Genomic DNA, 20,464 nt, shown 5'->3' on the forward strand with positions numbered 1-20,464 from the left:
ATGGAGTAATGGGGTGTGCGATAGGAATATCAACTATCATTGGTCCGCTTCCCACCACCTCTCGTGGCTGATGTTATATTGGTTGGTCCTTGGAGCATGAAACATGGTTATGTAAGGCAACCATACTGTCTTCCGTTTCTTCGCTGCTTGTGTCTGGTGTCAAAATATATAACGGTGTGAATATAGTTTGCACTTGTGGAAAATTGTTTGGCACGAACAAAGGGAATACTCATAGAAGATCTACTTTTGTTCGTTACGGGACAAATGTTTCTCATTAAATTTTATTTAAACTTGGGGAATAGTAGAAAAAAAAAAGCAAGAGTGAAAATGTATTTTTTGTTTTTCTACACTTTAAGTGGAAGTTTGTTTGCCAGTGCGGTTTTCTATAGAATTGTAAGGAAAAAGCCTTAGGGTTAGCCATGAAAAGGGTGATGGGCAGTGGGAATGGGATAAAGAGTGACCATATAGGGAAAAAATATTCTTAAGATGAAGTGAAATAAGGACGAAGTTACTTCTAGAACTTTTTGTCAACGAAAATTCTGTGCTAAATACTATGAATAAGATGACAAAGCGAATAATAAGCCATATCGCAACAGTGTCGAGCCATTTGCCATGTACACTGATAGAAAAAAGGCATTGCAAAATCATGCACCAATGTTGTTATTATCATACACAGACGTTGTTGGAAATATTGTAAACAAGCGTGGATGATTTTGTATACACGCGTTGTTGTTACAAGCACCGTTCGTTGTGAACAAATGTATATGCATACAAATAATAAGTTCAAAAGAATCCTAAAACATTGTTTGTACATGGAAGGCTGTGGTGCAATGTGGAAGGTTAGGTAAGGTTTAAGTGGCATCAGCCTCACCATCAGCCTCACTTAGACGTTTTCGTCCATTGTGATACCACAGGAACAGAAGAAGGAAGAGGCCTTCTAGTTCCTACCGTTGAACCATCCAGATCGCTTTAAAAAGCCCAATAACTTGCAAATGTTCACATCCGCTAAATCAGACAGGTTCTCAAAGAAATGAGAACGTAAAGTGGACCTCCTTCTTACTGCTAGTGCGGGACACACACATATAAAGTGTTCTATAGTCTCTTCTTCTTCGATATCCTCACAGCTTCTGCAAAAGTCGTTACTGGCTGCCTTCAGTCTGTCATTATGTTTTCCGATTAGCCAGTGACCTGTTATGACGGACAAAATCTTCCTTAGCCTAGAGGCCTCAGATATATCCTCCACGGAGCTAATGAATTTCACCCAGATGTTTTGAGCCTTTCTTAGCTCGCCCTTATATTTTCTTTGATCAGCCTTATAGATGTCCCAATCGGATGGTGCTCTTGTGGCTTTTGTTCTGTTGAAGAGTTTTCTTCAGCTCTGGAGTCCAATATGGCGGTCGCTATTTGCCCCTTGGCTTGGCACTAGGACATGCTGACACAAGCGAGTCATTCTGGGACTTCGTTATCCGCTTGAACATTATGTCTATATGCTCCGCCGCAGCCACTTCCTTTCCTGGTCTAGAAGGTATAGACGTGCAGAATTTGCGCCGAAATTTATGTTAATCCGCCTTTCTTTTATTTAGCCGAAGGATCACTTCTGCAGTATTTTCTCTAAGGCTGAAACTAATATACCAATGATCAGAGAAGTTGTGGTCATCCAACACTTCCCAGTCGCATATTCCTCCACTTATATCTTCCGATACAAAGATAATATCTAGTACCTCCTGCCTGTTTCTGGTAATAAAGGTCGGTTTATCCCTTTTATTGCAAATCGCCAGATTGCAACTTATGATATATTCGATAGCAGCTTTCGAACTTCCCCATATCTGGAGATGTGCATTAGCATCACCTCCTACAATGAGGCTCTTCTTCCCAACAAAAGCGGCTTTAACCAGCGACTTTATGTTTGAAGGCAGCATCTCTGAATCGTGTGCCATATATATGGGAAGCCAGCCAGTAATGAGACTTGGCTTTCAAGGCTGGCTACCACTAAATCTTCAGTGCTTAGCGACGGAAGATGAAAATCATTTAGACTACTCTTTGCAAGAATAGAGGCTCTGCACTATTCATGCACCAATGTTGTTATTATCATACACAGACGTTGTTGGAAATATTGTAAACAAGCGTGGATGATTTTGTATACACGCGTTGTTGTTACAAGCACCGTTCGTTGTGAACAAATGTATATGCATACAAATAATAAGTTCAAAAGAATCCTAAAACATTGTTTGTACATGGAAGGCTGTGGTGCAATGTGGAAGGTTAGGTAAGGTTTAAGTGGCATCAGCCTCACCATCAGCCTCACTTAGACGTTTTCGTCCATTGTGATACCACAGGAACAGAAGAAGGAAGAGGCCTTCTAGTTCCTACCGTTGAACCATCCAGATCGCTTTAAAAAGCCCAATAACTTGCAAATGTTCACATCCGCTAAATCAGACAGGTTCTCAAAGAAATGAGAACGTAAAGTGGACCTCCTTCTTACTGCTAGTGCGGGACACACACATATAAAGTGTTCTATAGTCTCTTCTTCTTCGATATCCTCACAGCTTCTGCAAAAGTCGTTACTGGCTGCCTTCAGTCTGTCATTATGTTTTCCGATTAGCCAGTGACCTGTTATGACGGACAAAATCTTCCTTAGCCTAGAGGCCTCAGATATATCCTCCACGGAGCTAATGAATTTCACCCAGATGTTTTGAGCCTTTCTTAGCTCGCCCTTATATTTTCTTTGATCAGCCTTATAGATGTCCCAATCGGATGGTGCTCTTGTGGCTTTTGTTCTGTTGAAGAGTTTTCTTCAGCTCTGGAGTCCAATATGGCGGTCGCTATTTGCCCCTTGGCTTGGCACTAGGACATGCTGACACAAGCGAGTCATTCTGGGACTTCGTTATCCGCTTGAACATTATGTCTATATGCTCCGCCGCAGCCACTTCCTTTCCTGGTCTAGAAGGTATAGACGTGCAGAATTTGCGCCGAAATTTATGTTAATCCGCCTTTCTTTTATTTAGCCGAAGGATCACTTCTGCAGTATTTTCTCTAAGGCTGAAACTAATATACCAATGATCAGAGAAGTTGTGGTCATCCAACACTTCCCAGTCGCATATTCCTCCACTTATATCTTCCGATACAAAGATAATATCTAGTACCTCCTGCCTGTTTCTGGTAATAAAGGTCGGTTTATCCCTTTTATTGCAAATCGCCAGATTGCAACTTATGATATATTCGATAGCAGCTTTCGAACTTCCCCATATCTGGAGATGTGCATTAGCATCACCTCCTACAATGAGGCTCTTCTTCCCAACAAAAGCGGCTTTAACCAGCGACTTTATGTTTGAAGGCAGCATCTCTGAATCGTGTGCCATATATATGGGAAGCCAGCCAGTAATGAGACTTGGCTTTCAAGGCTGGCTACCACTAAATCTTCAGTGCTTAGCGACGGAAGAAGAAAATCATTTAGACTACTCTTTGCAAGAATAGAGGCTCTGTGTCTCCCATTCCCCGTACCCTTGAGTAGTTTAAATCTCGGAATTCTTAGTCCACACACCATTCCTCCACACACCCATGGTTCCTGGATAAGAACCACGAAAAATTCCCCTGCCAGCATGAGGACCTTTAGTGCCGCCGAAGCTGCCTTACAATGGTATAGATTTATCTGTAGAAACTGGACCATAGTCAGGATTATGAACTTCCACCACCGTTGCGTTAGTCTCGTCTTCTGACTACACCAGGAGTTCATCCTCACAAGATTCGTTAGAACTTGTCATGATGAGCTTCCGTACGCATCCAGGGCAGGTGAGAAAACTTTGGAACCACTCTTCCTCAGGACACTGGGCACTTGCGGTGTGGACGATTTCTCCTTAGATACTTCACTAACTGCTGCTGTCGAATCTAAGGGAGTCCTTGGTATCCAAGCATGCGCCATTGGTCGAGAAGGAATATCTTCCTTTTTCACTAAATCTAGTCCAGCACCTGACCAATCTTTTTTAGCGCACTGCGATACATTTCAATTGAGCGTTGATCGCCGAAGGCAATTAGCCTGTATCGACCTCGATACCAGCCTGCCGGGAGGAGACCCAGGAAATTCCGCAATTACGTCGGAGTATACTGATGACAGTCCAGACCCACTCCAGTTATTCGTAGGTTTGCAGCCCTGTTATTCTCCCTTGTCGACAACTGTCGACCATCACCAAACTGTCCCTAGCGATATTAGCAAAGGTTCTTGGACCCATCTTACTGTTGTTCGCCCTAGTTCTTTTATGGGATGCCCTCCAGATGACCGCAGCCTTTTGGTTGACTGCGATGCAGTTTCCCAATCTAGACGTGTAGTCTTTAGGGTATGCTGTGCAGCGAATTCACCAGACCAGTTTAGGGAGTCTCTCTTCCTATTAGTTAGAGTCTTAGGATCATTCGCACCAAGCCTCTTAATAAACCTGAGAGCGATGCGCCTTCTATTATTCCAACATCTTAAAGAGCGTGTTGGTTTGCCGGGGAAGGCCGATGGCCTAGGCAAATTATAGGAGACTCGAACCAGGTGTCTTCGTCAAAAGACCCTGCTGACCAGTCGTCACTGGTCAGACGGCTAGTGGAGCCTGTAACAGCCACTCCACCAGTCGAAGTTGCAGTAGCAGACAACATGCTACGGCCTGATAACACCACCGCATCTGTTGGGTCTTTGGAGTCCATTCTAAGTCTACTCTCGGGTTTAAGGTCTCCCGCTCCACTGGAAACAGACGCAGATCAGTAACCGCCTAAAGGATACCTCTATTGCACCTATCCTTGAGTGACTTAAATTTTCCTTCCAAAAAATATTGACCTATTACGAGTTGCAAGAAAAGTCTTGCGTAGTGAAATAACAAAACGTCCGCCCCACTCAACGATTCAAACAAGAATGTGGTTCCACGTCAAATCCCTCTGCCTTCAGGAGGACCTTTAGTGCAATGTGGAAAGGCGTTTGTAAACATTTAATGGAATGGATGGAACACAGGTTCGATGCTCAGCAGCACACAAAAGCTGCAATCTTTTAAAAAACTGTGGACTAGACGTTGTCAGAATGTGAACGGGTGTGGACGTTTCATTCAAAAAACTGTTGTTGGTTAAAGGACATTCATGGTTAATCACTTCTGTAAACGAATGTGGTGACTTTGTTAACGCCATGCTTGATTTTTTACATGGTTGTAAGACTCAATATCAGTGATCTTTTTGGGTCATAAATTTGTTATAGTCATAGCCATATTTTGATTAAACCTTTTTATACCTTCCACCATACGATGGGGGTATACTAATTTCGTCATTCTGTTTGTAACTCCTCAAACTATTCGACATTTTAAGTCGAACTAGCCATGTCTGTCCGTCCGTCCGTCTGTCTGTCGAAAGCACGCTAACTTTCTAAGGAGTAAAGCTAGCCGCTGGAAATTTTGCACAAATACTTCTTATTAGTGTAGGTCGGTTGGGATTGTAAATGGGTCCACGTTTGATATAGCTGCTACATTATATAAACCGATCAGGGATCTTGAATTCTTGAGCCGCTAGAAGGCACAATTCTTATCCGATTTGGCTGAAATTTTGCATGAGGTGTTTTATTATGACTTCCAATAACTGTGCTGAGTATGGTTGAAATCGGTCCATAACCTAATATAGCTGCCATATAAACCTATGTGGGGTCTTGACTTCCTGAGCCACTAGAGGGCGCAATTATTATCCGATTTAGCTGAAATTTTGTACAACGGCTTCTCTCATGACCTTCAACATACGTGTAGAAAATGGCATGAATCGGTTTATAGCCTAATGCAGCTCCCCTATAAACCGATCTCTCAATTTTACTTCTTCGGCCCCTAAAGTGGGCAATTTTTACTAGATTTGGCTGAAATTTTACACAATGACTTCTACTGCGGTCTCCAATATTCAGTTCAATTATGGTCCGAAATGAAGCATAACTTGGTATTGTTCCAATAACATAGCAATTCTTTTCTTTTGTCTTTTGTTTGCCTAAAAAGAGATACCGTGGCAAGAGCTCGACAAAAGCGATCCAAGTTCGGACCGGCCGATCTTAGCACGCTTTTACTTGTTAAGTTTCTCTTATTTATCCTTGCTATAGTAAAATTGCACTTCTTTCAATTTCCTACAAAATATTTCGACAAATTTTTCTCATCCCAAAGCAAATTGCGATGCCCCTATTTATGCCTTGGCGTTAATACTAAGACATTTAACCATGTTTCCTTTTGTTCTTTGTTACCATCTTGACATGCCCCATATAAACTCATAGAACAGCAGGGGCGCGCTTTCATTTAAAGAACAACAAGTAACACCACAAGCGACAGCAGAAGCATCGGCAGTAGCGCCAAGCAGCAGAGACAGCAGCATGGAGACAATTATTATAATTCTTTCCTTCTCTCATTTTGCTTCATTCCTTCATTACGCGATAAAGTTGTGCGAAATAAGAACTATTGTGTCAGCGTCAACATCTGAAAGCAACAGGAAATAATGGCTAAGAAAGAAGTCGTAGCGCTAGGACAACGTGAATGATACCATTAGGCGTTTGCAAAACTTGACTTAAGCAAAAAAATAACACACTCACAAAATAGAAGGGGCGAAAGGAAACTATGAAATGTTGATGGTATAAATGTTAAAGAAAAAAATTTGTTCAGCAAAAAAAGGGATAGAACCAAGTTCTAACTTACTCCCTCTAGGGTGCTACAAGACAAGTAAAATTTATATTAAGCGACTGGCAGAAAGGATGTGCTAGTTTTTCTTAATTATTTGCAAAGAGTATGAAAGGAAATACTCATATAACTGCAAAACTAATTTTATTTTAATTTAAAGAAGTTAAATACTAATCCCACTTTCATTGCTTTAAAACTATTATTCTTTCTTTAAAGTTTCAGGAAATGTCAATTTGTAGTCGAAAAATATTTAGCTGCAATATGCTTATATTGAAAAGTTATATTTCATTGGCCATCGAAGATGGCTTGGGCAACAAGGTTTGGCTTTGTTTGTGTTGCTGATGCTAAATGTCTTTTTGAGCAGATGTTGGGTGTTGGAGTTTAATTGGTATACCCTACACCACTATTGTGGTACGGGGTATTATAATCTAATGCATTTGTTTGTAACACCCAGAAGGGAAAGAGAAAGACTCATTGATAGGTATACGGATCGAATTGGAATCGCTTTCTGATTTGATTAGAGAGATCATCTTGTGATAGATGGAAGGCATTCAATCAGCGTGTTAGATGTACTATCCATCCGGGTGGCGTATATCGATCCGGATCATTACCTTTTTGCAGCAACGTTTCGCACACGTCTAAGTGTGGCGAGAAACATACGATCTGACACTGCACGAAAGCTGGACATCGGAAAGCTGCAAACATAACAGGTGGTAACGGCATAATCCACTAGGCTGAGTCATTTGCTTGAAGAAAGCACTCTCTGTCCCGATATTATAGCAGCGTAATAGCAAACCATTCTCCACTTCATGGTAAGAGCCGCAACATCGGTACTTGGGTACTAAAAGATTCCCCCAAGGAACCCATGGTACGAACAGGAGTGCCAAAGAGCTACTGAAGCCAAGAATGCGACGTATAGGGCAACATTACAGTCATTAGCATCGCGCCATTCGATGTAGTGGTATCGAGAGAAAAGGAGAAACGTCTCTTTTGCAGGAAGAAGATAGAAATGGAAAGACGTGAGTGTAAGCGAATCGAGATGTTCAGAAGTAAGAATAAATTCCGAAAATTTTACCAAAGAATTAAACATCAAACCGAAGGCTTTGATACAAACACATCCTCCTGCAGAGACAAAAAAGGAAATCTGGTAACTGATACTAAGAGTGTGATGAGGATATGGAAAGAACACTTTTTCCAGCTGCTGGTATCCGATGATGGTGGCCATGAGTATACTGCAAAACTCGTCAAAACGAGGTCCACGTTGTAGTAATCCGGATGAAACACAATAAGGCAGCAGGAGCCGATGGTTTGCCGGCTCAACTAGTTAACACCGCGACACGCTGAAAAGGCGTTTGCATCAGCTCATCTGCGCTACAAGGCCAGAAAAAGAAGTGATTGTACCGTACACAATAAAGAAGACAGGACGGTATGTGTCAACCACAGAGAAATAGGTCTCCTCCCCATCGCATATAAGATGCTATCAAGCGTTTTAATGAAAGATTAAAGTCTAAAGTCGACGAAATAATTGGGCCCTTATAATGTGGCTTTGGACTTGGTAAATCCAACATAGACCATATATTTAGACTGTGCCAAATACTGGAAAACAAACGAGAAGGGCCAATCAACAACTACCATCTTTTCGTCGACTACAAAGCCGCCTTTGACAGCCCTATACGTTCAAAGGTATTTGAAGCCATGTCTAAGATTGGTACTCCTGTCATACAAAATGAGGTTTTAGACAGCCTATCGCGTGACCTCTTTAATATCCTGCTGGAGAAGACTATACGAGATGCAGATGTGAATAGGCATGGCACACTACTCACAAGAGAACATATGGTACTCGCCTATGCCGACGACATCGATATTATGGTTCGGCAACCGGAAGAAGCAGTTGCAGTCTTTGATGGTATTAAAAGAGATGAGACAAAGTGGATGATATCAACTCCCACAAAGCCATGTAAAGATAAAGGAAATGGAGAAAGTTGGGGACAACAATTTTGAGATAGTCAAAACGAAGGATAATATTGACTAACAGAATCTATTGGGTTGCCCAAAAAGTAATTGCGAATTTTTTAAAAGAAAGTAAATGCATTTTTAATAGAACTTAGAATGAACTTTAATCAAATATACTTTTTTTTGCACTTTTTTCTAAAGCAAGCTAAAAGTAACAGCTGATAACTGACAGAAGGAAGAATGCAATTACAGAGTCACAAGCTGTGAAAAAATTTGTCAACGCCGACTATATGAAAAATCCGCAATTACTTTTTGGGCAACCCAATACTTTGGAATGAGCAAGCAACTGAGGAGCAAAGCCACCTCTCGCCAGACGAAAATTACACTATACAAAACACGTATACTACTCGTGCTGTTGTATGGCTGCGAAGCATGGGTACTAGCGAAAGCAGATGAGGCAGTACTTGGAGTTTTTAAGAGAAAACACGTACTTAAAATATATGGACCAGTTTGCGTTAATGGAGAATATAGGCGTCCCACAGTGGGAGAAAACCGAAAAACTACTAAAAAATGTGCCGTGTGAGAACGGGTTGAGATACCTCTTACAAATTCGATACGGTGAGAGCTGAGGTATGAGCAAGAACGTGTGCGGAATATCAAGGCCCTATGCTGTTCGGGTCCCTAAAGTTAGTCACCTCGGTATTTCGAAAATTTGTTGGGGCTGCCAAATCTTCATTTGTGGTTCGATTTTAAAAATAATTTTTTTCCCTGGATAGTTCTTAAAAATCCCAAAATATGGTGCAAAAAACATTTGCCCAATTGGGGGAACTGGAATTTAAAAAATCGGACTACAAAGAAAGATTTGGCAGCCTTTTAGGCTGTCTGTTCGTCTTTCTGTGCGTCTGTCTGTCCATCTGTCTGTATATCTGTCTATCTGTCTGTCTTTCCGTCTGTCTATCTGTCTCTACATCTGTCTGTCCCTCCGTATGTCTGACTGTCTGTCCATCCGTATGTATGTCCGTCTGACTGTCCAACCGTCCATCCGTCTGTCTGTTTGGCCGTCTGTCTGTTCGTATATCTGTCCGTCTGTCCATCCGTTTGTCTGTCCATCCGTTTGTCTGTCCATCTGTTTGTCATGTAATGTGTTCAAAGTGCCAGACGCAATTTCATCCAAATGTCTTCAAGCATGCCACAAGCATTTTTTTTGTATAGAGACGAATTTATCGAAATCGGTTAAAATTTTGTTTTGACATCCTGTATCTCTCACCCTGTATGGGAGATACGGGCCAACACCAACTATTAACTGAAAGTCTACGAGTAGGAACATCTCTTCAGAAGAACATTTTGCATTACTCAAACGAAATATAAAAAAAAAAATAATCGACTTATTTCCTCTTTTTAGTATTTCAGGCTACACTGCGGCAGCTATTTTAGGGAGCATCAAACCTGGTCTCTTAACTTATTTTTCTAAACTGATTTCCTTTTGTACATGACATTAAAAATCTTCAATAACATCAATTTTTTAAATAGAAATTCTCTCATTCACTTACCCTGCCTTTTGTTGAGTATTTATCATCGTCTTTGGTTATGCCCGAATCCTCGGAAATATCACCAAATGACCTGCCACCCGTTGGCATACGCGTAAAATCTGTCTGATGTTCTGGGGCCAGGCCAAAAATGAAGGGTCCCTCATGCAAATGACTACTATTAGCCGTCGATGGTGTATCGGGCAAAGTGTGACTCTTGGCAAAGTCCATGTTACGGCGATTACAGAAATCATCTTCGAAACGTGAAGATTTGCCATAATAATCGGCATTGGTCTCCACATTAGTGCCAGGGCAAGGACGGCGAGTGGTGGTGGTGGTGGAAGAGGTTGCCGTAGCCGCCACCATAGGGCAAATGCTATCCGTATTGACATAATAGGGGGAAGCTGTTGCCGAGGAGGAGGTAGAACCATAATTGCTAATGTTGCCATAACGTGGTGTCGATGTTAAAGCAGTCGAAATACTCGCAAACTGCTGATCTGTGGCTGGCTGAGAATCGAATACAAAATCATTGGAGGTCTGTGTGGGCGATGGTGGACTACCGTAAGGATAGCCAATGTGCGGCGAGGATTGTAAGTGTTGATTGTATTGCTGGGAAAGAATGTCGAAATCATTGAAGCCATGTAAACCTTTGGCACTATCACGTTTCTGTTGCTGCACATATGGAGAGATATAGGGTTTCTGTTGTCTTTGTTGCTGCTGCTGCTGCTGCGGCTGGGGCTGCTGATGTTGTGACAGCACATCTTGCTTGTTATTTAAGCTATGTTGCTTCTTCTTGCTGCTGCTGCTGCCGGAGCCTCCATTTTGCTTGGCCACCACTACTTGTGGTTTCCTTTCGGCCAGCAAAGGCCTTTGGGAGTTATTGAACGGATGATCGCGTGATGTCATAATCGAGGCGCTTGTCGAATACAACGACATATTATCATCCTCATCGTCCATATAGGGATTGTAGGGTTTCTGTGGCTTGCCCTGCAAGTGGGAAAACTGCTGCGAGTTATAATAGCTGCTATAGGCTTGCGGCGGATTTGGCGGGGGCAATGGAGGTGGCTGTTGCTGTGACTGCTGCGTTGAGGATGAGCTCAAGGAGTTGTTCGTTGCGGAATTACTAAATAATTTTGCCAATTTAACTGTCATTGTGGTGATAACGTCGACAGCTTATGATGATGTTGCTGCGCGGCCCGGCAGTATTTCAGTGCCTCCACAATGAGAAGTTGTTTTAGTGTTTCTTGAAAAACTAAGCACGTTTTCAATTTAAAATCTGCTTGAAGTGGTATATGCTTTATCTGAGATATCGAATACTTCCTTTGTCGTTGTCTTTGCCTTTGCTGACTTACTTTGATATTTTATATGGGACGAGGCGGCAAACAAAACTAAAAAGAGTGCAAAAAGAAGAAAGAAAAATGTAGGCATGGCAAAAACAAGCATACAAATAAAAATTGCATTGGTGTGTGTATGTGTGTGTGTGTGTGTAATAAGTTTGTGGGATTGTAATAGGATTCATTTGAGTGTTTGTATACATTTTCCTTACTAACCAAGTTAAGTGTTGCCATTATTCCAGGCACAACATACAAAAGCGGATATTATTTCATGCAGCAAATGATGTATGGGACACCGACAAGTTTCTGTTTTCTGTTGTCGCCTTCCCCCCATCCCCCTTCCACTTTGTTGACTATGCTGGAAAACTATAATTGTAATACTTTGGAGGACACATTGGGCTTTTGCGAGCAAAAATGGGGTCAAAAAAACTAGCCACAGGAAAAAAGGTCAATAAAATCTTACTCGTAAAAAATACCGTGGATGAACCTAAGGTGATAAAGTATCTGCCCATCTTTTCTTTAATGAAATCAGGCAATAAATTCGCTCTTTATGGGCTTAAGATCCCGAATCGGAAGATCGATCTAAATAGCAGCTTAGCTTAAATATGGTCCGATTTGGATCGTTACTGACAAGAATGTCAAGGCATCTTACATTACCCACTGTTTCAAAATAGGCGAATTCAGGTAATGCGCCTTTTATGGGCTTGAAGCCCCAAATCGGGTGATAATATGGCAGCTATATCCAAATATGGGCCGATTAGAACCAAATATGGACCATATTACGGTCGGATGTCAAGACTTTTATACAACTCACTGTTATAAATTTCAGCCAAATCGGATAATAAATGCACTTTTAATGTGCTTAAGACCATAAATTAGAATATCGGTCTATATGACAGCTATATCTGAACAATGTTCAGGTCGTATATCGGGAGTCTTAAAATAACTCACTGTTTACAACTGGGGTGTAGCTATTATATAAAACAAGTAAAAAGGCATTAAGTTCGGCCGGGCCGAACTTTGGATACCCACCTCCTTGGGTATATAAGTAAACCCAATTTCGTCACAATTCGGTGAAAATTGGATAACATAAGGAAATCACTGTTTCAAATTTCAGCGAAATCGGGTAATATATAAAGCTTTTATGGGCTTCAGTCCCCTTATCGGCAGATCGGTTTATATGGCAGCTATATCTAAATACAGTCCGACCAGAACCATATTTAGGTCGGATGTTGGGAGGTCTTAACCTACTCACTGTTTCAAATTTCAGCGAAATCGGGTAATAAATAAAGCTATTATTGGCTTTAGACCACTTATCTACAGATCGAGCCATATCTAAATATAGTCCGATCTGAACCATATTTAGGTTAGGTGTCAGGAGGCTAAAAATAACTCACTATATCAAATTTAAGCGAAATCGGTTAAAAAATAAAGCCTTTATGGGTTTCAGATCCTTTATCGACAGATCGGTCTATATAACAGCTATATCAAATGGTACAGATCGGAGTACCATACTTGGTTCGGATGTCGGAAGGCTTAAACTAACCCACCATTGCTAATTTCAGCGAAATCGGTTAATAAGTAAAGCTTTTATGGTCTTCAGACTCTTTATCGGGAGATCGGTCTATATGGTAGCTATATCTAAATATAGTGCGATCTGAACCATATTTGGGTCAGTTGTCGGAAGGCTTAAAATAACCCACTGTTCCGAATTTCAGCTAAATCGGATGACAACTAAAGTTATTATGGGCATTATACCCTTTGTCGGAAAATCGGTCTATATAGCAGCCATATCCAAATATGGTCCGATTTGGCCCGTTCAAGAACTTAACCAGCGTGCATCAAAAAGACGTATGTGTGCCAAATTCCAGCTTAATATCTCAAATTTTGAAGGCTTTAGAGTGATAAGAGCAGACGGACGGACAGACACACGGACATCGTTAAATCGTCTTAGAATTTTACGACGATCCGAAATATATTTACTTTGCAGTGTCGGAAATTGATATTTCGATGTGTTGCAAACGGAAAGACTAAACGAATATACCTCCTATCCTACGGTGGAGGGTATAAAAAATGAAAGTTTTGCGCATTGTTTGATTGTTAGTTTTTATACCCTCCACCATATGATGGGGTATACTTACTTCTCTATTTCGTTTGTACCACCTCAAAATATTGGTTTTAGTCCCCATGAAGTATGTATATTCTTGATCGTCTTGACATTTTAAGTCGATCTAGCCATGTTCATCCGTTCGTCTGTCTGCCTGTGGAAAGCATGCACACTTTCGAAGCAGTAAAGCTAGGCACTCCCAAGTCCATATTCAAATATAGAATTTACTTCTTGAGCTTTTAGAGCATCTAAAGAGCGCAATTCTTATCCGAAATTTCGCACAATGACTTCTCCAAAGACCTCCAACTTACATGCCAAGAATGGTTCAAACCGGCCTAAAACCTGATATAGCTCCCATATTAACCCACCTCCCGATTTGACTTCTTGAGCCTCCAGAGTCTTCTATGTACGAATTATGGTTCGAATCGGTCTTAAACCTGATATAACTTCCATATAAAATGATCTCCCGAATTTACTTGAGCCACTAGAGGACGTAATTCTTATCCGATTTTGCTGAAATAAAGCACAATCTTGACTTCTTGAGCCACTAGACGACGCAATTCTTATCCGATTTGGTTGCAATTTTGCATGAGGTGTTCTGTTATGACTTCTAACAATTGTAACAAGTATGGATGAAATCGGTGCATATCCTGATATAGCTGTCATATAAACCGATCTGGGGTCTTGACTTCATGAGCCTTTAGAGGGCGCAAATCCTATCCGATTTCCCTGAAATTTAGCATGACGTGTTTCGTTTAGACTTTCAACAACTGTGCAAAATATGGTTCATACATATGACATGTCTGATCGTGTAATGGCAGATTAAGTTCGGCCAAACCGAATCTTGGTTACCCGCCACCATGGATACAGCTCGAAATTTGCCTTTATTAACTTAGTTCTTATGATTGCGGAAGCTATAGTCTCCAGTTGTCATATGATAGAAATCAATATGCAAGAGGACTATGTTAGTATATAGACCGATTCCGATACTTGGAACGGATGCTGGAAGTCATAGCAGAAGTGTCTGTGTCAAATTTCACGAAAATCAGGTGAAAATTAAGGCCCCTAGGAGCTCAAGAAGTCAAATCAAGGGATTGGATTATATGAGGCCTATATCAATATAATTACCGATACAGATCATACTTGGCATGGATGTTGAAAGTCGTAAAAAATGGCTTTGTGACAACTTTCAGCCAACTTAGATGAAAATTGCGGCTTCTGGGGGCTCGAAAAGTCTAATCCGGGAGTAGGATTATATAGAGGGTATACCAGTTTATTGACCGATTCGGATCATACTCGACACTGATATAGGAAGTCAGAAAGAGGGATCCTGAGATTCATAACGCAAGTGATATACATGTTAATTTTCTTATAACATTTACAACCTTAAGCAATTTTCAGCACTGATTATATGTATTGTCGATTGCCGTCTACATCGGGCTATCTATTATATAAAACTCAAAGTGTTTGTCTGTCTATTTGTTTGTTTGTTCCGAATAGACTCGAAAACGGCATAACCGATTTTCTTCAAATTTTCAAAGATTGTGCAGGTTGATCCGGAATGAATAACAGCTTATAAACTTTCTCGATATCGGAAGGAGGGCGTACCCTCCCCGTTACCCCAAAAGCACTTCCCAAAAATAAAAGTACCGATCGGCACAGTATGTGACTGAAATGAAAGGTATTCGAGAGAAGAGTACTAACTTGATATTAAAAATTGGACCCAGATACCTAGGCGGCCGCCCCAACCCCAAAACCCCTGATATAGGCATGTTGAGCGATAATGAAAGTATAGGATTAAAATGAAAGGTATTTAGGAGTAGATTACGAATATGGTCTAGGAGGAGCAATAGGATATATAATTTGTTGATATTGTAAGGGGACGGACCATCCCTCATACTCCAAAAACACCACCCAAAAATTGAAGTGGACAATCGGGGCAATATGGTACTCAAATGGAAGGCATTCGAGAGTAGATTACAAATATAGATTGGAAGGAGCACTTGGCTATATAATTTGTTGATATCGGAAGGGAAGCGGACCCTCCCCCTTACCCTAAAAACACCAACCCAAAATAAAAGTGAGCCGATGGGGACAATATGGGACTCAAATGAAAGTTATTCGAGAGTAGATTACGAATATGGTCTGGAAGGAGCTATAGGCTGTAGAATTTGTTGCTATCGTATGGGGCGGACCTTCACCTTTCCCCAAAAGCATACCCAAAAATAAAAGTGGATCGATCGGGACAATATGGGACTCAAATGAAACATATTCGGGAGTAGAGTAGTAACATGATATTAAAAATTGGATCCAGATACTTAGGGGAACGCCCCGATTAAAAACCCCCTAAAATAGGCATATTGGATGATAATGACAATATAGGACTCAAATGAAAGGTATTGGGGAGTAGATTACGGATATGGTCTGGAAGGAGGCTACTAGGCTATATTATTTGTTGATATTAGAGGGAGGAAGTCATGACAATATGGGACTCCAAAACCCCTCCCGAAATGGGAATATTTGCCAATCATGGCTATATGGGCATTAACATATTTTTCGCGTGGTGTTAATAAAGGCGCAGCGGCACGAGCCGGGTTCAGCTAGTATCTGTATAAAGCCCCCATATAAACCGAACTCCGGAATTGATTTCTTGAGCTTCTAGCGGTCTAATTTCTCAACCGATTTGACAAAAATTTTCATTCGGTGCATAACCGAATATAGCTCCCATAACAACCGATATCTCGATTGTACTTCCTGAGCCCCTAGAAAGCGCAATTCTTATCCGATTTGGCTAATAAGTTCGTATTCAGTTCGGCCGTTCCGAACTTTGGGATACTCACGATCATGGATAAATTTATTACCCAATTTTATTACAACTCCACTACATCCATATTTATATGCATATATGAACAGATTTGAGTCATACTCGGTTTAGAGGAGCTTTATAGATGTCCCAGTTTAAAATTTCAGCGAAACCGGGTATCAAATGCGCCCATTTTGGGCTTAAAACTCAAAATTGGCATCAAGGCCACATTTGACATGGATATCAAGGGGTCTAATAGAACTCACTGTTCCAAGTTTCAGCAAAATCGGTTAATAAATGTGCATTTTATTAGCTTAATACCCAAAATCTGTAGATCCGTCTATATGGCAGCTATATCTAACTAAAGCCGTATGTGAATCATACTCAATCCGTATATCGAGAGACTTAGGGCAACTCATTTTTTCACATTTCAGCGAAGGGCGAGATATAACAGAACTCACTGTTTCGAATTTCAATGAAATCGTGAAATAAATAGGGCTTTTATAGGCGCCAGTTGGAGGCCACCGTAGCACAGTGATTAGCATGGCCGCCTATGACGCTGAACGCCTGGGTTCGAATCCTGGCAGGAACATCAGAAAAACTTGCAGTGGTGGTCATCCCCTCCTAGTGCTGGCGACATTTGTGAGGTACTTTGCCATGTAAAAACTTCTCCCCAAAGAGGTGTCGCTCTGCGGTACGCAGTTCGGACTCGGCTATAAAAAGGAGGTCTCTTATCATTGAGCTTAAAATTAAATCGGACAGCACTCATTAATTTGTGAGAAGCATGCCCCAGTTTCTTAATGGAATGTTCATGGGCAAATTAGCATTTGCATAGGTGTCAGTACCAAAATCGCCATATCGGTCTAAATGGCAGATACATCCAAATATAGTCCTATCAAGACTATTCGTTTTTGGATTTCGGGAGGTCTAATACAACTAATTGGTCAAAATTTTGGCGAAATCGGGTTATAATTGTACATGTTGTGGCCTTAGGACCCTATATGGACTGGTCGGTCTATATTGCAGCTATACCTATAATCCACTCGGGACCATATTTGGCAAAGATGTCCAGGGGCTAAGAGCACCTGCCGAAGAACTTGGGTATGAAGAAAATACGAATCTGTGCCAAATTTCATTTTAATATCAAACATTTGAAGGCGGTGGCGCAATTACAATGGACACCCATACAGAAAAAGTTGGGTGGACAGACACATGGACATCAAAATCGATTTGAAAGAATATATAGGGTTGCCCAAAAAGTAATTGCGGATTTTTCATATAGTCGGCGTTGACAAATTTTTTCACAGCTTGTGACTCTGTAATTGCATTCTTTCTTCAGTCAGTTATCAGCTGTTACTTTTAGCTTGCTTTAGGAAAAAAATGTAAAAAAAGTATATTTGATTATAGTTCATTCTAAGTTTTATTAAAAATGCATTTACTTTCTTTTAAAAAATTCGCAATTACTTTTTGGGCAACCCAATATATACTTTATAGGGTTGGAAATTGGTATTTCGATGTGTTCCAACCGGAAGACTAAATGAATATACCCCCTATCTTTAGTTGGTTGGTATAAAAATGTGTATTTAATATAATTTTATTTTGTTGGAGCGATTTTTGAGATTGAAAACCGCTCCGGGTTAAAAAAAATTCGCTCCCGCTCCGGCGAAATTAGCCAATAGGCCAAATTTTAGCTTAAGATCTTAATTTTTAAAGGCTGTAGCGTGATTACAAAAGACCAACGCCCAGACGGACACCCATACGGATATCGTTAAATCGTTTTAGAATTTTACCACGATCCGAAATATAAATGCTATGTAGGATCGGAAATGGATATTTTGATGTGTTGCAAACGGAATGACTACATGAATATACTCCCCATCCTATGGTTATAGGTATAAAAAGTATGCCTGCTCTCATTCACATCACCTTAAACTATAATTATTGTATAACATGCTATAAATAATAATCTAAAACATGTTTATTTTAAATTATCTGCAAACTGAAATAACACACCCTGCTAATATACATATGTACACACGCCACTATGAAGATTTCTTTGATTCTAATTGATTTATTATTTTTCAATTCTAAAACCACTTAATTTGAAAAAAAATAGCTGGTATGGGAGTGTTTATTCAATATTTAAGTTGATTGATGGAAACAGGAGTGGCATTAAAGGCAAATTTTAAGTTTTTACATGCACCATGAAAATCATAATAATTTAGATTAGTGGCTCAGTTATGAACGATATGTAATTTATGTCTTTTTATGCTATTTCTTGTATTTTTCATAACCTCCACTCTAGTATAGGGAGGGTATAAATACTAGCTAAACTAAGTAACTTTCAAACAAGCTAAAAAGTATTAACTGTGGCCGTGCTGAACTGTGGATACCCACCACCATGCATATATTCACCATTCTATTTTTATTACAACGCTCCTACCATATTTGCAGTTATATCAAAATATGGACTGGTTTGGATCATTTTTCATTCAGGTGCCGAGAACTCTTACACAATTCACCGTTTCAGCGAAATCGGGTAATAAATCCAACATTTATTGGATTTAGACCATACGAGGTATTATAACAAAAAGTTATTTTCGCATTATGTATGTCCAATTTTCGAATTTTTGTACCCACCAACATAGGGGTATACTAATCAGGTCATTCTGTTTGCAACACCTCGAAATATTGATCTGCGACCCCATCCATATATATGCATCCTTTCGACATTCTGAGTCGATCTAGCCATTTCCGTCCTGCCGTCCCTCCGTCTGTCGAAATCACGATAGCAGTCGAAAGCGTAATGCTAGGCGCTTGAAATTTTGCACAGATATTTTTATTGATGTAGGTCGTTTGCGTTATGACTTCCACCATCCATGCCAAATATGATCCGAATCGGTGCATAAACAGATATAGCCCCCATATAAACCTATACCCGGTTTTGGCTCCTTGAAGCCTAAATTTTTTATCAGATTTATCTGAATTTTTGTAAAACAAAACTTGCGTTTTGACTTCTTGATACCCTAGAAGCCTCAATTTTCAACCGATTTGGCTGAAATTTTAAACAAAAACTTGTATAATGACTTCCCACATCCATTGCAAGGATGATCCGAATCGGTCTATAAACAGATATAACTCCTTTATTAACCGATCCCCCGATTTGACTTCTTGAGCCCCTAGAAGCCTCAATTTTCATCCGATTCGGTTGAAATTTGGACTTGTGTTATGACTTCCAATGTCCATGTCAAGTATGATCTCAATCGGTCTATAACCTGATATAGCGCCCATATAAACCGATCCCTGCTTTTGACCTCTTCAGCCCTTAGAAGCCTAAATTTTCACCTGATTTGGCTTAAATTTGGTCCAAAAACCTATCTTATGACTTACAACATCAGTGCCAAATTTTATTCGAATCGGTCAATGTGGTGATACAGGACCCCTCTAAGTACCGATAAACCGTTTGAAACCTCAATCAATTCCGGATGTGATAAAAAGGGTAAATTTTTAGCGAAAACCCAAAATTCGGCCCGAACTTATAGCACAGGAACAAGTGTTCCTGTTATGTTTGTACACATGTCTGTTATATGTGTTGGTAATATCAGCCATTTGGGATTGACAGTTTGTTTTCAACAGATAAAAAGGTGTGCTCTTCGATTTTTTCGAACAGTAAAAAAATAGTTCAAAGAAACTGTATTAAGTTTTGTGTAACCAATAAGCGCGTTTCAGAAGTGTTTCAACGATTGGAAAAAAATATCTGAGGGAGATTACTTTGAAGAGGGCAAGTTATTTATTGATGAAAAATTTTTGAAAATTTTCAAAAATTTCGATTGAATTGATTTCAATTAAAGGTAATTTTTCGATCAGATCTCGTATATTAGAAGATCGGTCTATAAGGCAGCTATATTTAAATATGGTCCGATCTAGACCATTTCCAGTTATGATGCCGGGAAGCATTATTGTTCCCAATTTCATCAAAATCGGTTAATAAATGCAGCAGTAATATGCTTAACACTATAAATAGGAAAATCGGTCTATATGGCAGCTACATCTAATTATTGCTCTAATTATTGCTCAGCCTCAGT

The 20,464-nt window shown here is 40.2% G+C and overlaps 1 protein-coding gene across 5 annotated transcripts in view; it reads right to left on the bottom strand.

The window, feature by feature from the left end:
• LOC106080879 (uncharacterized) overlaps positions 1-20,464 on the bottom strand; it is a 470,932-nt gene that overhangs the window by 161,110 nt on the left and 289,358 nt on the right. For all 5 annotated transcript variants that reach the window (XM_059366664.1, XM_013242485.2, XM_013242482.2 and 2 more), the window contains one exon: positions 10,160-11,523. In XM_059366664.1, the coding sequence (XP_059222647.1) occupies positions 10,160-11,287 (1,128 nt within the window). In that variant the 5' untranslated portion in view covers positions 11,288-11,523. The remainder of the gene's footprint in view (positions 1-10,159; positions 11,524-20,464) is intronic.

Source organism: Stomoxys calcitrans, chromosome 4, assembly GCF_963082655.1.
Source record: "Stomoxys calcitrans chromosome 4, idStoCalc2.1, whole genome shotgun sequence".
In the NCBI taxonomy this organism is placed as follows: Eukaryota; Metazoa; Arthropoda; class Insecta; order Diptera; family Muscidae; genus Stomoxys; species Stomoxys calcitrans.